We start from the raw sequence: 15,226 nt of genomic DNA on the forward strand, positions 1-15,226 counted from the left end.
GCAAAATCCAATTATTTTATTGCAGCGGCCCAGACATGCTTCTGTGAAGGGAGCAACCAAAATGAAGATAATGGGTGCTTTTACTGTGAGCACTGGCCAAATCGATTCTTTTTCTCCAAAACAGTTGCAATATTGTCTCACAAGTGAAACGTTGTGTCTTTGGACACCGTCATAGAACACCACAGCTTGCCTTCATCTTTCCACTTTGATTGCTGATTCAAACCCTCATATCACATTACACTGGCAGATGGATGCGGCCGCCGAAACAAAATAGTGTATTTTCGAGAATGAGGACAAAAACACAGCAATATAATACGCGTGCATCCACACTTGCACCTACGATGCTATTTGGTTTCATCACAACGGATTTTCTTCCCACAGACAAGATGACAAAATTAATCATCGAAAGCACAAGACCTAAGACAATGCAAGTCTTCCATTTAACAGTGTGATGAAGCCTGAGGAGGATGTCCGGCCACAAATATTATTTTACACCGTCAATATGTGTAGACTGGACACCCAAAGGAAAAAAAAAGTTCTGAGAGACAATGCAAAACTTTCATTGCTTTTATTGTTGTACTTTGAGGCCAGTTTTCTTGTGAAATAACACAAAACTTCTCACTCAAGTCTCACATTGAGAAAAAGGGTTCGGGTTATTCCAGAGTTATTATTTTCAGAAATTACATCCGATTGGAAGTATGAACAGTCGTCAGATGACGAGAGAAGCACAGAAATCCAGAGTAGTAGGTTGTTGTTCTTTTGTACCTGCTTCAGGCTTTGATGCATCTGCATCATTCATCCGCAAAGCTATTGCAGCAGACGTAAGGCAAACAGGAAGGTTTTTTTCCCCACACTTTCATAATGAATTTATTTTCTATATCAGTATTGATCCCTTTTAATTCAACAACAATTACTGCGCAATTATAGGAGCTCTCAGCTCAGGTTGATGACTATCTTGCGGGCACAAGAGCTGTATCGCTTGCCGATGAATCACATGATTTTCCTTGGCGACGGTTTTTGAGAGTACTCCAGACGGAGTAGATGACTTGGAGCTGAGATGGAACCTTAAGAGCACCTGAGCCAGGCTCGCCAACACATCCATTGCAGTGACAGATGTGACAAGACCATTATGTTTTTCTCCTGTGCTCTTCAGCACCACTTGGACACAGCAAGCTTCTTTTTGGTTGTCTACTGTATTTTTGCTCTTACTGAAAAGCTTTTTAATCCTCCGTTTTTTTTGTGGTGGCAAGCAACAAAGTACAAATACTTTGCATTCTAGATTTTTCAGGTATCTCTGAAAATGTATGAGTGTCTTTTACTCCATACATTTAAAAAAAAAAAGAAGATATATCTAGTTGATACTCCTTACTCTGGGAAAACAGGCAGATTATTTTTGTCAAATTCCATGGATGGCATGGCAACAACGTAACTCAGATGTAAAAAAAACAAATGTGTGCATAATGAACTGCTTGCTGAGTGTATATGGCAGCATTCAAGCACCCTTCGAACATAGTTACACGGAACTCGTTTACAAACACATTCCACATCTGCCCAGTGTGCTGCAGCAAAAATAAATACAAATAGCAAAGTAGAATTCTAATCTCTTTCATGGATGCCAATTAGCATGCAAGGTGTGCACCGTAAGTATGCCTTCTCAAACACAAGCAGAGGTCCTTCAATTTCCCGTACTGTCATGAATCTAGATTAAAAACTATCAAATATATTCCATCTTTCTGCTATAACTTGCTAGCATTTGTAATGAAAGTTCTAATTTAAAAAACGCAGATTTATGATATAGTCAAACTATATTTGCCACATGAGGCCCGATGTGATGCTTCCTGAGCATAAAAGTTACATACATTCACTCAACATATTACAAAACAGTCAAGGGAGGTATATCACACAAAAACACACAACAGGTGTCATTTGGGAACCCGGCATTGCAACCTATTTCCCAAAGGCTGAAGGCCAATGAATTGGTGCTGTCTAAAGGCAATTTAGTAGACTTTTTTTTCTTCACATGACTCAAGCCACAACTTCCTACACACTTCCATGAGATTGGGCCTACACAAACTCTGTGAGCGGTGATACATTGTTATTTTGGTCAGTATATCTTTATGATGACGTACAGACATATTATTAATTATAACGTATGACTCAATGTTAGTCCAAATTCCTTGAATTAATGCAGAGAAATAGCAAGAGTTGTCTTTCTAGGTTATTCCTTGAATGAAAGATGAAAGATTGTTCAGATTGCTTCAGCATGCCTAAAGAACATTTTGGGTGAGTTCCTGTAGCAACTTGTTTGGGTAAATTTCTATTACCACTTTAAATAGAAAGCATTTGGCTCTGATTTGTGAGTTTGACAGTGAAGGCGTGGTTAGTAAAACAAAAGGACTAAACAATTCATCTCAAGTTTAAATAATACAATACAAAGAGCTAAATGATATAATATTTCACTCAGATGGTTTTTTTTTTTAATGCAAGCAAACAGAATGTAATAAAAACCAACATAAGTACAACACATTACTAGACCGAAGACGAAATAATAATATTGCAGGCAGGAAGTACAAAATCAGCTAATGAATCCACTCTGTTGAAACAAATACTTTGCCAGAGGTGAAATTTGTCATTATTTGTTTCCACATCCTCCTAAAAGCTATAACAACAAAGCAACAAATCGCTATGTGGGAGATTCACTTTTATTATCACCTTCCCTGTGACGCGGTGTACTATAATGGTCATCTGCACTTTTTTTTTTTTCGCCTAAAGAAGAAAGCTTTTTCTGGCTCCAATCCCTATCCCCTGCGGGTGTTTTGCATGACAGCAAGTGACAACAATAAGAGACAACCCAATAAAAAGGTGGTGGTGGGGGGGCCAAGCTCCTGCAGTGAGCTAATAACATTCCTCTTTAAAGCCACATTAGTATGTGTCTGTTGAAGCCACAAGGTGGAAAATACAAAGTCAAAGCTTGTTGTCTTTTATTCGTGTTTGAGATTGTATACTGCTATATGAGTGTAAAATTCAATAGCTGCATGTAATTTCCTTAATTATGCCCAAAGTTACACACATCCCAAGTTATGAATCCATCTGCAGTGTAATTTGTGCAGCGTATGGCTGGATTTCACACTGCATGCTTCAATTTTTCCCCTTCTTAAATTGTACAATACAACATAGAATCGGATTGAGTATTTTCCAATCGTAATCGAGCTTCTTCCAAATATGAATTATGGTCCGTATAGTACAGGGTTTTGTGTGACATTCCATGAGGCACATACAGTACAATTACCTGGCACAGAGAGTGAGAAATAAAATGCGAGAGTGCAAGCGTGTTAGATACCAGCTAGCGGGCCATGACCTCCATCTAGGCTGTCATCTGTGGAGCTGACGAGAAAGGACAAAAGAAAGACAGGAAAGCAGGAGGAGGAATCCATGCTGATCATTAAAAATAATGCAGGTTTAAGGTTCTCCTACATTGGCCTTCCTCTCAGCTCTATTTTTGTTTCATTGATTTATTTTACTTGACTCACAGAATTCGGGAGAACTCTCACTTAAAAAAAACAACCTTTTCCAATAATAGAAAGTAACGGGAACCGCAATAACTCAATGCTGTGATCTACAATTTTGGATATAAATGCATTTGAATCGTACGCGCCTTGACCACAGAGTATTAGTCATGCACTGTGTGTGAGCAACGACGAGTAATTACCAACTCCTGATCATTAGATTGGATTGATTTTTCGCGTGTCTGAAATTTGCATCCCGTTTGTCCACTCAGGGAAATTATGTCCACCAATACCTGTAATCATTTTTTTCCCTTTTGAAACTTATTCAAAATGTTGCTTTCAGACAACTCTAATGAAAAGATCACATAAATCATGTAATTTAGTCTCAGCAGGAATAAAAAGAAAGGTTTAGCAAATAAATGAAAGATAATCTTTATTGTAGAAAATCTTGTTTGTGTGGTTTTTTTCCCTATTGTCTGGGTCCAGTTTGACCAGCAGCAAAGCAGGAGCACAATTGCATATTGTACATAGCTTAAATTTGCATAACAATGGCTATCATGTCTTTCTCTCATAAAATAGTTATTTTTGCCTTTGTAATGCAGAACTTCCACAATCAGCGGACTGATTTTTACTGTGATATTCAACAGGGACAAAATAATACATTTAGCAAATGTGATCTTATTTTCCTCTTGATGATTAATCAGAAACAGCCATCGTCAATTTCAATCAGCTGCTTTCTCTCCAGAATATAAGAAGCTTGCAATTTATAGTCTGATTAGGAGCATCATCACATTCTTCTTCTTCACAAGGTTTTAACATGTCCTCACATCCTGAAGGTTAACCGCTTTTATATCGATACTTCTATACTTGCGTCCAGTTTATTGAGCTCCATTCAGCCTGCGTCCGTCTACGAAATTACCAATCGAAAGAAAATTCCTTAGTTGACTGCACTCTGCGCTAGACTTGCGCTGGGCACAAAAACAGGACCGTTGGATTTCTGAAAGTTCTGCAAGTGTGAAAATTGATTCTGTTTTTTTCATGCAGTTGAAATCAATTAAAAGTGAATGAAGGACTCATTTTAATGGCCACTTCATCAGTGGCAAATTGAGGCTAATCAAGGAAAAAACTCATACCTGGAAAATAATAAAATAAGTTCTCAACATCATACTTTATTAGAACATAAACCTATAAACATCAATTGCTAAAAACAAATTGATACTTGGTTGAGTTGGGATCCGAAACTTAAACGGGATATATGGAAATATGAGATATTTTATACGGTTAAATTAGCCAGTGGTGGCTTTGTGAAAACGCAATTCACTTGTGGACTGGATGCAGAGAATTTATATACTACAGTGGTATTTAGCGGTTGGCTCACAACTTTTGCTGCATTACTGCCACCTTCTGAAATGGAGTGTGGGCCTGCAAAATACCGTTTCACAACCTCCTAAATGTAAAACTGAACTCCCAAGAACTTCTCTGTAAAACTGTCTTTGTATTCAAAGCTACTTTATTTCTTCTTAGCTCATTAATAGTCAGCCTAAAAAACTCATGATTCTCTCTGTACATATACAGTCAATGTAGTCTCGGTCACGTTTCCGTCTCTCATCAGCAAGTGATTATGTCAATGGTGGACTCACATCTGTTTGGACTTGACGAGGTTAATTGATAATTGCACAGATGGACGAAAATCCACTTCCGTCTGTGCTTAGTCCGTCTTTTTTTTTTAAGTTTCCCGTCTATCGTCTAACCTCATCTGTCAGTCCCGGACAGATCCGTCGGTCGGACGGAATGCCCAACTCTGACAAAACGTGTATTTCCTCTAAAGATTTGGCCTTACTGGATGGTTTTAAAATTATTTTTAAAAACTTGGAAGTGACTTCATCTGCTTATTTTTCTGGACATTTATAGTTCATATTCTGAAGTGTTTATTCGCTGTGGAACACTTTATAAGTACAACCTCATTAGTCATTTCCTGGATAAATATTAAAGCTGTCATAAATAAATCAATAGACCTCAAACCTGCTGATCCGGATTGCAATTTTCCACAATAATGTCCCTGCAACGATGCACATCAGCCACCGCGAGTCTGTTGACGCGTGTACATAACTTAATAATTGATATGATCACCTCATAATGCCGACGCAGGAAATGAGCGAGCCATTTGTGCAGCAGCCCCACAACAGTCGCATAACAAAACAAAACCAAGTTACCTGCCTGTCTCTTCTACTGCTTTTTAAAAATGAATGCTAACCTTTTCAAAAGCGCGGTGCTGTTTTCTTGACCTGCTCTGAATCGAGTTAAGGGGGATGAAGAGGAGCAAGGAGGGAAGTGACAACGATGCCGGCAGATAAAATATATAACGGCGACTTTTTTCTGCGGTAATGAATCACCTTTCACACTGGACCTTCAAGCCTCAAGTGAGTAGAAGGGATTCAATGCGGTCTAATTAGCTGAAGCTCCTGATTAGTTTTTTTTTTTTTCAAGAAAACACAGAAGAGGGAGGTGGACAAATAAGAGGAACAATTAACTTTGCTTGAATGGGTGAAAATTGAAAGTACATTTTAATTAACGCTGCTGAGTAAAGGCTTCGACGTGACTCAGAGCAGTTTCCAGCAAACTGAAATAAAAACCACAGCTTCTTGCATCTCCAACACTATTTGATGTTATACTTTCCTTACACACGTCCGCTGATAGTGTAGTGGTACACACGCCTGAGTTGTGTGCGGGCAGCGTGGGATCGATTCCCGCTCAGTGACAGTGTCTATGTGTGCCCTGCGACTGGCTGGCGACCAGTTCGGGGTGTTGTCTGCCTTCGCCCATTGACGGCTGGGATAGGCTCCAGCAACTCCCCGCGACCCTGTATAGGATAAGCGGTTTGGAAGATGACATGACATGACATGACTTTCCTTACACACAGATTAGATGTACAGTCCAAAAGTTCTTATCATGCACGACATCAAAGCGTAGGAGACTGAACTCCATAAATGATGCCACCACAGACCTACAGTACTGGAACACTGGAAAGCGCCAGATGAAACGGAGGAATGGAGAAGAAATTTAACCGTTGTATACAATGTAGATGGAGCAACTGGAGGAAAGTGCCGTGGACGTGACTTTTTAATTGCTTTAAAACTTAATAATTAAGTTTGTCTGGGTTCACATGTAAGCATTAGCTAACAGCACTCGATTGCTCCGAGAAGTAGTTGATGCAATTGGGGGCATTTGTGTTTGGCAATGCGCCACATAAACACAGTGTAATCTATCAACTGATGTCTCCATGAGTAAAAATTGTATTCATTGTCATTATGGGATTCAGCGTGACTGCAACGGGTAGAGAAATTCATACTAAATGCGAAAAATATCAATTGAGTCTATTTTCCAGAGGTATTACCACCATTTCATATAAGGAAGCTGCAACCTATTCAGCCAATTCTGTATAGCTACCCAGTTTCTTTTCCTTTTGCTTTCCAGTCAGCCTCAGTTTATTTTTAGACTGATCCAGGGGGGGAAAGCGAAGAGGGAGCAAAGATGACACAATCCCTTATAAATGGGTGGATGTGAAGAGGAGGAAAAGGAGGAGTGGGAAGACAAAAGCGTGGGCATATACGTGCTCATTGGAATACTCCTGCTGACGGCTGTGCTCACAAAAGGTGGCGTTGACGGACACAGCTGGTAAAATCAATAGATCACTAAGTAGAAGACTTGATTATTTAATTGGAGCACTCATGACTTTATTTAATTTTCTTATCAGACTTTCTCAACGTTTGTTGGTCTTGCCGTGTTCCCGAGAGACACTTGGGCCTCTCTGGGGCAAAACGTTCCGTTCTGTTCTTGCCTGTCAAGCATTTGGTGCCGAGCATTAAGTGTGCGTTGAATTCTTCGAGGATTTTGAGTTGCCTGATGGAGCTGAAATGGATGACGGGGGAGCAAAATACAGTGGTGCCGTGAGATATGAGTTTAATTTGTTCTCTGACCATACGCGTAACACAAAGCATGTGTGTCTGAAATCATCCGTTTCCCTTACAAAAACATCCAACACAAACACTGATGACATAATTCAAGAGCACCCAATCATATTACTGCCCAGGACTCAGTGGGATTCATTCAAAAACGCTTTATTGAGATGTATCAGCTACTCTCTCAGCTCTTCAGTACGGCACTATATATTAATCATACCATGCAGAGGATGTATAAAATATAGAATATAAAAATTGCACCGATTGTTTTCAGTCCGTCGCTTAAAGGGCTAAAGCACCACAACACAGATATTGTATTCTTCTCCGTTCTTCTTCTTTCAATAACTTTTGAGGCTGGTCATTCTATTAAAAAAAACACTCGCAAAACTAAGGAAGATACTGAACACACTCTTTTCTTGCTCAAGCCGTGTTGCCGAAAACTGCCAAATGTTTCTGCCTGATGACTATTCAAATAATCAATCTTACCAGCAGCCCATCTGCTAGCCTTCTGATTGCTAATTCTCTAATCCAAAGATGCCACTGAAGCAAAACTGTTGATATCGCTCCTGAACACTTTAGAAAAAAAATCTAAAACGGGCAGAAGGCCATCAGAAAGATTTTATGTTACAATTTGCCATTCAGTGTGAGTTGCCAATAGCAACAGCTTTTGTTATAGCCATTGTTTTCCATCTGCCCATCACACAAAGTTGCCTGTTATCTGCATTATCTGCAGTACAAAGCAACCACCTGCAGACTCAATTAAATGTAAAAAGTGAGCAATGACGCTTGAATTTGACCTGCTGTTACACTTTTAAATGACAACAAGTGGAATTTCCACAGAACTTCCCCTGCATCGTGACAAATGAATGAGACCCAGACGGCTTCACTTGACAGAATATATATATATATATATATATATATATATATATATATATATATATATATATATATATATATATATATATATATATATATATATATATATATACACACACACACACACACACACGCACACCCACACACACACACACACACCCACACACCCACTGGTCAGGAGAAGGCACTCAAGAACAAGCTGAGGCATGCCAATACATCCAATGAGGAGTTTTATTTGACTTCTTTCAGGTACCTGAAGTGACAATTGCCTGATCTTAAAAACGCTTTCTACTCACATCACCACAGGTGAATTGAATATGAAAAAAAAAGCAGCCCAATTCCGACATACAAATACACAATGTTTTATCACCATTCAAAATAGTAGATACATCTTTACAGCCTGTACAAATAAGACACTTACTGTTCATTGTACATTCAGACTTTTGTTAGGGGCACATAGAAGAGAAAAACTAAAGTGCTTATCAGACAACAAAATGAAAAGGGTATTTCATTTATAAAGTCATTTTTATGATTCATCATTTTTGATTGCACTTGTGTTCTCATTAGGGAATTCTGCTTTACATTTTGTGTTTGTGTTGGGCTTTGTTCCGGTTGTTTTCAGGAATTTGGGTCACTACCCTGGAATTTGGCAACAGATTCATTGTGTCATCCATGCATTCATTTTCTGCAGTGCTTGTCTTCATCGGGGTCATGGATGCGCTGACTTTGGGTGAGAGGTGGGGTGCACTCTGGACTCGTCGCCAAGCATTCCCACTCACATTTACAGGACTATGGACAATTTAGTGTCTTGGGAATGTTGGAGGAAGTACCTGAAGAAAAACCACGCAAGCATAGGGAGTATCTCTAAATGTCTCAAATATGTCTCATACTGTGCAAAAAAGGAGAAAAAAAAAGACCACGGTACACCCAGTTAACATTTAATCGATGCAATTAACGGTCAAATACATTGCTACAGCTAAGTAGATTCTGCTGGGTCTTAAAAGCACATCACCTGCTGCTAAAAGCCAATATTACATCATCACGACATTGTGCTTTACTGTACACTGGCTGACCTACAGTACATGCTACATGTCGGCTCCACAATCACCTCTTCTTGGCCTTAGACGTTCTATTGTTGGGTACTCCAAAAAGAACAGCACTAGCTATAGCATTCTCACCAATGCTACCACGAGCTAAGCTATTCTCCACATTAACTATATTCCTTTCTCATGCCAGCTAAATGAACACGTGTGAATCTTTTCATGGACAGAGGCAGAAAGTGCAAGGGAAGTGGGTGAATGGGGTTCCCTCTTTACGCGCAGCAACTGTTAATGTCAGCGGGAAGTAGCCTCTGTTTGATTTAGCGAGGATCAAGAGAACAGTCGCGCTGTTATTTTTTTTTTTTGTTGCTTTGTGTTCACTGAGGTATGTCCGGAATGGGATTTGCTTGCCACACAATAAAAGGGTCACCATCAAGAGTGCATACAGCAGGCAAAGCAATTTCATTTGCAGGAAAAGAAAAGACAGTCCATTTCCCCAAAGGCTTCATCGTTCACATCATAACGATTTCTATTGATCCCACACAGCTGGATGGTGGTTATTTCAACAAAGCTCGGGGGGCAGCAGGGGAAAGTGTTGACCTTTACGAGAAGCTTTTAGAAGTTGTCCACGCAGGCACAATTCGTTTCTTTGATTGATGTTCACTGATTTCTTGATAGATGCAAAAAGTCGTTTTAAAAACAAACAGCACACTTTCTAGCGAAGAGGACAGTTTGACTCAGTTCACCTTGATATCATGTACATGTTTTTTGGTTTTGATGCCTTTTTCCCATCGTCAAATGCTTATATTCTTGACATTTAACTTAGTTTTAGTGAGTGGCACATTGCCAGCAATTGGACCGTTATTTGTGATTATAGAGCCTCGAGAATGACTCAAAGAGTAGTAGGGGAGTCAGTTTATGTCCCTTAAAGTACAAGGTACTATAAGATATGTGAGTTGTGTGTTACAATGGTCTCAGAAACACGCTGGTAAACATCTGCATTTTAGTAAATAGATGCCACAATTTGAAGAATGCCAGGAAATGCTGAAGCTACCTTGGGAATGTCGGTTGCTATGGTCGTGTGCATCAATGGCATTGTGTACATTCAATAGCTGTAAAATCGGTTCTAGTTTTTTGTTTGTTTTGAGTGTTGAGATCAAATAATCGTGCCGATCAGCCCTCTACTAGAAATCACAACTATTAGATTTCACCCGAAACCGTTCTTAGATGAGCCAAACTTACAAATGTAAACGTAAATACATTTGGAGTCATTTCGATTTACTAGCTCCCCAGCTCCAATGCACTGAACAGTTAAATTTCACATCACCTTCATCTTCCTTGCTACACAATTGTAGGTAAACGTCGCTGTATCAAGTTTCAGGTTAAGGATCAGGATGTATTTATAACTCTTGCATATCTCTACATCAGTTCCCTGACATAAGGAGGCAACTTTTGGGTGAAGCTATCAATCGATTGTATGGCATATTGGCGATGTATTCAATATCAGCAATTTTAAGAGTGACGCACTCTATTTAAGTGGTCAAAATGGTGGTGATCCCTCTGCTTGATTGTTTGTCTACTTGTGATGATACGGGACTGTCACAGTATTACACCAAACTCAGTAATACACCCGTTCCAAATGTATTGTCATTCATCTGTCCTTGTCACTGACAGTCTGGCTCAAAGTGTTCCGTCTGGCATATGCCTGACATTCCATCATAAAGTACCCAGATCAGTGGTAAAGAACCCCCCCTCCTTCTTTTTCCTCCTCCTCAGTCTGTGGGCCCGCCAACAGACGGCAGCCACCAGCAGCATCACGACACCGGTGCAGAGCAACGCCACCGACACCACTTTGGTCTGGAGCAGATTGTCGAAAGTGAACGTCACCCCCGTGCCCGCCATCCCGATAACCAGCGAAATCACCCCGAAAGGGAACACGCAGCGGTACCAGGACTTTTCTGTGCCGCCCGTCGCTTGAGCCAGCCGCTCCAGTGTGGGGAGAGACTCCGGAGGTTTGACTTCTTGTCCCTCCACACTTCCGGAGCCGTTTACGATCTGGTTTTCCGAGTCCTGGGGTAAGGTGTTTGCCTCGCTGCCGTGGCTGCAGTCCAAGTCTGGGTGAAGCATCGGGGCAGGGGGCTGGCGGCCAGAGGAGCAGCCCATCTCCGAGCCAGTGTCCTTGGGTAACGATGTAGGAAAGGGTGCCCGTTTTTTTGTTTTGTTTTAGGGGATCCTCTCAGCGTGTGCTTGTGGCTGATTGCTGCTGGAGCGCGCACCACTACACAAGCTGCTTCCACTACTCTCTGTCACTCTTCTTCTGGTTGTTGCCCTCAATACTTGCCAGCATGTGCCTGCGATTTGAACGATAGGAGGAGAAGAGGATTAAAAACACAAGGCTAGAAGATATTTCTGCTGGAAAACATTTGCATTGAAGTGGATTGCTGTTAGAGAGACCGCAAAACAGTGATAGCAGCTGAGTTATTTTTAGCTACACGCGTACACGCACAAACGCCCCAAAAGAATCCACTCACCCTATTTTGTCACTGTCCATCAATATGTGATGTCTTCATTGCAGCCTCGTAGCACGAGCTGCGGCGTGCGTGCGCGTGCATCTGTGTTGCCATTGTCCGGAGCTCTTTATAATCACAGATGAGAGAGGGAGGGGCTTATCGGAAGCGGTAGACGTTTTGCAGCGATCCGATAGGCTCAGAAAGCTGAGAGGTCTCAGGAAGGACGGGTTTGGGTGACGTTAATAGCTGAGTGCTCTCATTCAATGGTACTGATGCATTATTCAACTTGAACATGAGCGCCATGAAAAAGTGGAGTATACCACATCTGCAAGGCATACATCTTTGAGCAATCCAACTGCTTCCTACCTCTTACGTTAGACATACATCTCATAGACGACACGGCATGAATGATGTTGCTTTGACGGACCTGGAAAAATCATGCTGTTGGACTGCATCATTTTAACACCCACCCGAGTTATCAAATCATACTGTATTTTCTTGCCCAATCAAAGGCAACATATAAGAACACTATCTGCTGCTACATGCTTTTTTTTCTTCTATTGTACCCTCCCTATTTCCCTTGTGTGCGTCATCCACAACCCCCTGCATGGCGGCACCACCAACCGCCATGTGTGACATTCCCTCACAAATGCAATATGTGTCCATGTTTATCTCGCCTCTCCCCATGACAGTGAGATGCATTAGCCAGCCTCCAGGCCTCCCCTGGGAGACGGCAGATATACCGTGTGTGGTTTTTATTCTCCAGCGTGGGTGTAGATTTAACCTGACTTACCTCTCATTGTGAAGCACAGGTGCCCAGGTTCTGTTTTATTTCCCGAGGCTTCATTTTAGCAGAGATCTCACAGGAGCATCTGTTTAGGATGAGGGAAGGGATTTTCTATCATGGAGCAAAATGGGTTGATATTCAAACAAGTCACAGTGAAAGTGGGTGAAAAGAGTGATAAGCAGCTCATTTTGACAAGTAATTGGCCATTTGCCCTGCGGTTTTTCTGATGGACTGTTACCGTTCAGGATGGCTTCCTGGAGTGTGAGAATAGGGCGGTTATTATTATCTATTTGCCGTGTGTTTACTCAAGCTGGACAGATGATGAGTGTAATGCAAAAAAAAAAACCGACACTTAGTATACCTATGCCAATGCCGAGCGATAATGCCAGATGAGTTTTCTAAGGGCTGATTTATATAGTCATTAGACAATTTGCGCACTTGGACCACCATTGAACATACACTAATGCAGTGTTTTTGTTAGGTTCCTCGATTCTGCTCCTTGAGCACCGCCCCTTCCTTTCCGTGTGTGTGTGTGTGTGTGTCTATGGTTGTCTTGGTGCAGGTGTGGAGAAACAATTGGTGCTGGGACCAGGTGCAAGCCATCACCATCAGCAGCTTACTTAAACTGGGCCCAACCGCCAGATCAACACTCTCGATTCAGAGTTTGTGCATCCAGCAACTATCCTGAACTCTTCCAAGTACTTTCAGAAATTTGAACCTCTTTTTATATCGCTTCTCAGGTTACCCTGCACTCAGCCAGCCAACGCTGTGCTGCGAACACCGCCTGTTCCCACGACAACTTCTGGACTCGTTGTCGGATCTACACCTTCATCCCTGTTTCAATAAACACATCATTGTATTTCTCAACTCGTCTCAGGTCTCTGCAATTGGGCCCTCCTCACACCCAGAACCCTGACAGTTTTTCATTTTTTTGAGTCAAGGCATATTTATTTCATTGAAAAAAATCCCGTGGCACACCGGCAGCTGAAATTGTGAAAAAAAAAAAACCCATCTTCTTTTAACAAGATAAGTGTTATGTTGTTTATATAAGCATTTTTTTAACATTGAAGAATGACGTTATATTATAACGTCTTGAATAGGAATTAAATAAACACAAAGAAAAAAGTATTTTATAATGTTTCATATTGATACTTAGTGTGAAACATGGGCCTGTTTGGATAAACATGCGTCACTGATTCGCTTGTCTCTAAACAAAGACAATTGGCAAAATACCTGCTGCTGCTGCCACCTGCTGGTATGTAAGAGTACTATAATGTAGTAAGACATGATTACGCTGCCAGGCACTAGACTGCACAGGCACACAAATTAGATACTTTCCTACGGCACACCTGACAATATCTCGCGGCACACAGGTTGAAAAACACTGCACTAATGGACTAGCAGTACTTGGGTTTTGGAAGATTTACAGTTGCCGCCCCACTGCAGACAAAAACAAGTTGTTTGCAAGACTGTTTAATGACTACTGTTGAGGTGCCCTGAAGCAAGGTACTAAACCTATGAACCGTAGCTCAGGAAGTACAACATTGTTTGCCTATTCACTCTCTTCTTGCGTGCCTGTTAGTGTTGTCATTGTTTCCCTTGTGGGAAAGCATAATCAATTAAAGCACTTAAATTAACTTAATGTATGGTATGCCAGGTTGTACCCCCCAAAAAGACAGGTCCATAAAATACTTTTATTTTATTGTTTGCTTGTTGCTAGGCTGCTCAGCTAGACTTTACTTCAGATGTACTTTTGCATCCCTCCCACTTAGCTTAGCACAGCGTGTGTTTGCGGTGCTTGCAAATGTGTTCTGCGGTCAAATAAAACCAAAAAAAGGACATTTTAAAAAAGACTGGTGGTAAAGCTTTTCCGCTACAGTCCTGTGGGTGACAGCACGAACAGATGAACAAATATATAAAATCCTCCTCATCCTTATATGAGTTAGAACAATAGATGACACACTGGTGTCAGTACCAAAGCCAGTTGTTCTGGTTAATTGCACAATTGCATGCATTCGCGATAATCTATGACTGCCACAAATTGGTCGGAAATGCCACCCATTGTGCTGAGAGGGAGCTATTTATCACCGCAGACATTTACTGTCAGTGTTGCAGTAACTAGGTGTGAATGGAAATGTTGTTTATTGTCCTTGATAAAAGGTCATCTTCTTGAGGGTTCTAAGATTTAGAGTTTACATCACTTGTGTTTGCTGTAGCAGGTGAAATAATGTGACCAATAAGACCAAGTTAATTTGACATTTTTCAGTACACCATGTCTGAAAGTGTGGCCATTTCAAATTACTTGCTAATTATGATGCAGTTGTAAAATTGAAAAAGGTAATATATGCCTCCCCGCAGCAGAGGTTTGCCAGGGTCAAGTTATTTTCAACAAAAATAATATTTATGTTTTAAGTTTAAGTGCTCTCCACCTGTGGCATAGCTTAGCTTTTATCTGGTAGTGACGTGTTATTTCATGAGCTACAACTTGTGGTTTAGCTTTCTTTTCACCAACACTAAACACCCACAGCGGTGCAAACGCCCCTTTCTG

The 15,226-nt window shown here is 40.9% G+C and overlaps 1 protein-coding gene across 1 annotated transcript; it reads right to left on the reverse strand.

Annotated features, from left to right (window-relative positions):
• Window positions 1-8,554: 8,554 nt before the first annotated feature.
• Window positions 8,555-12,037, reverse strand: LOC147129171 (uncharacterized). Its single transcript, XM_086016295.1, has 2 exons — window positions 11,913-12,037; window positions 8,555-11,732 (listed from the first exon to the last, which is right to left on the reverse strand). The coding sequence occupies exon 2, from the start codon at window positions 11,542-11,544 to the stop codon at window positions 11,098-11,100; it is 447 nt and encodes a 148-aa protein (XP_085872421.1). The 5' UTR covers window positions 11,545-11,732; window positions 11,913-12,037; the 3' UTR covers window positions 8,555-11,097.
• Between the last annotated feature and the right edge of the window lie 3,189 nt (window positions 12,038-15,226).

This window comes from Filicampus tigris, chromosome 19, assembly GCF_054856515.1.
Source record: "Filicampus tigris isolate MCC_2025a chromosome 19, RoL_Ftig_1.0, whole genome shotgun sequence".
NCBI lineage: Eukaryota > Metazoa > Chordata > Actinopteri > Syngnathiformes > Syngnathidae > Filicampus > Filicampus tigris.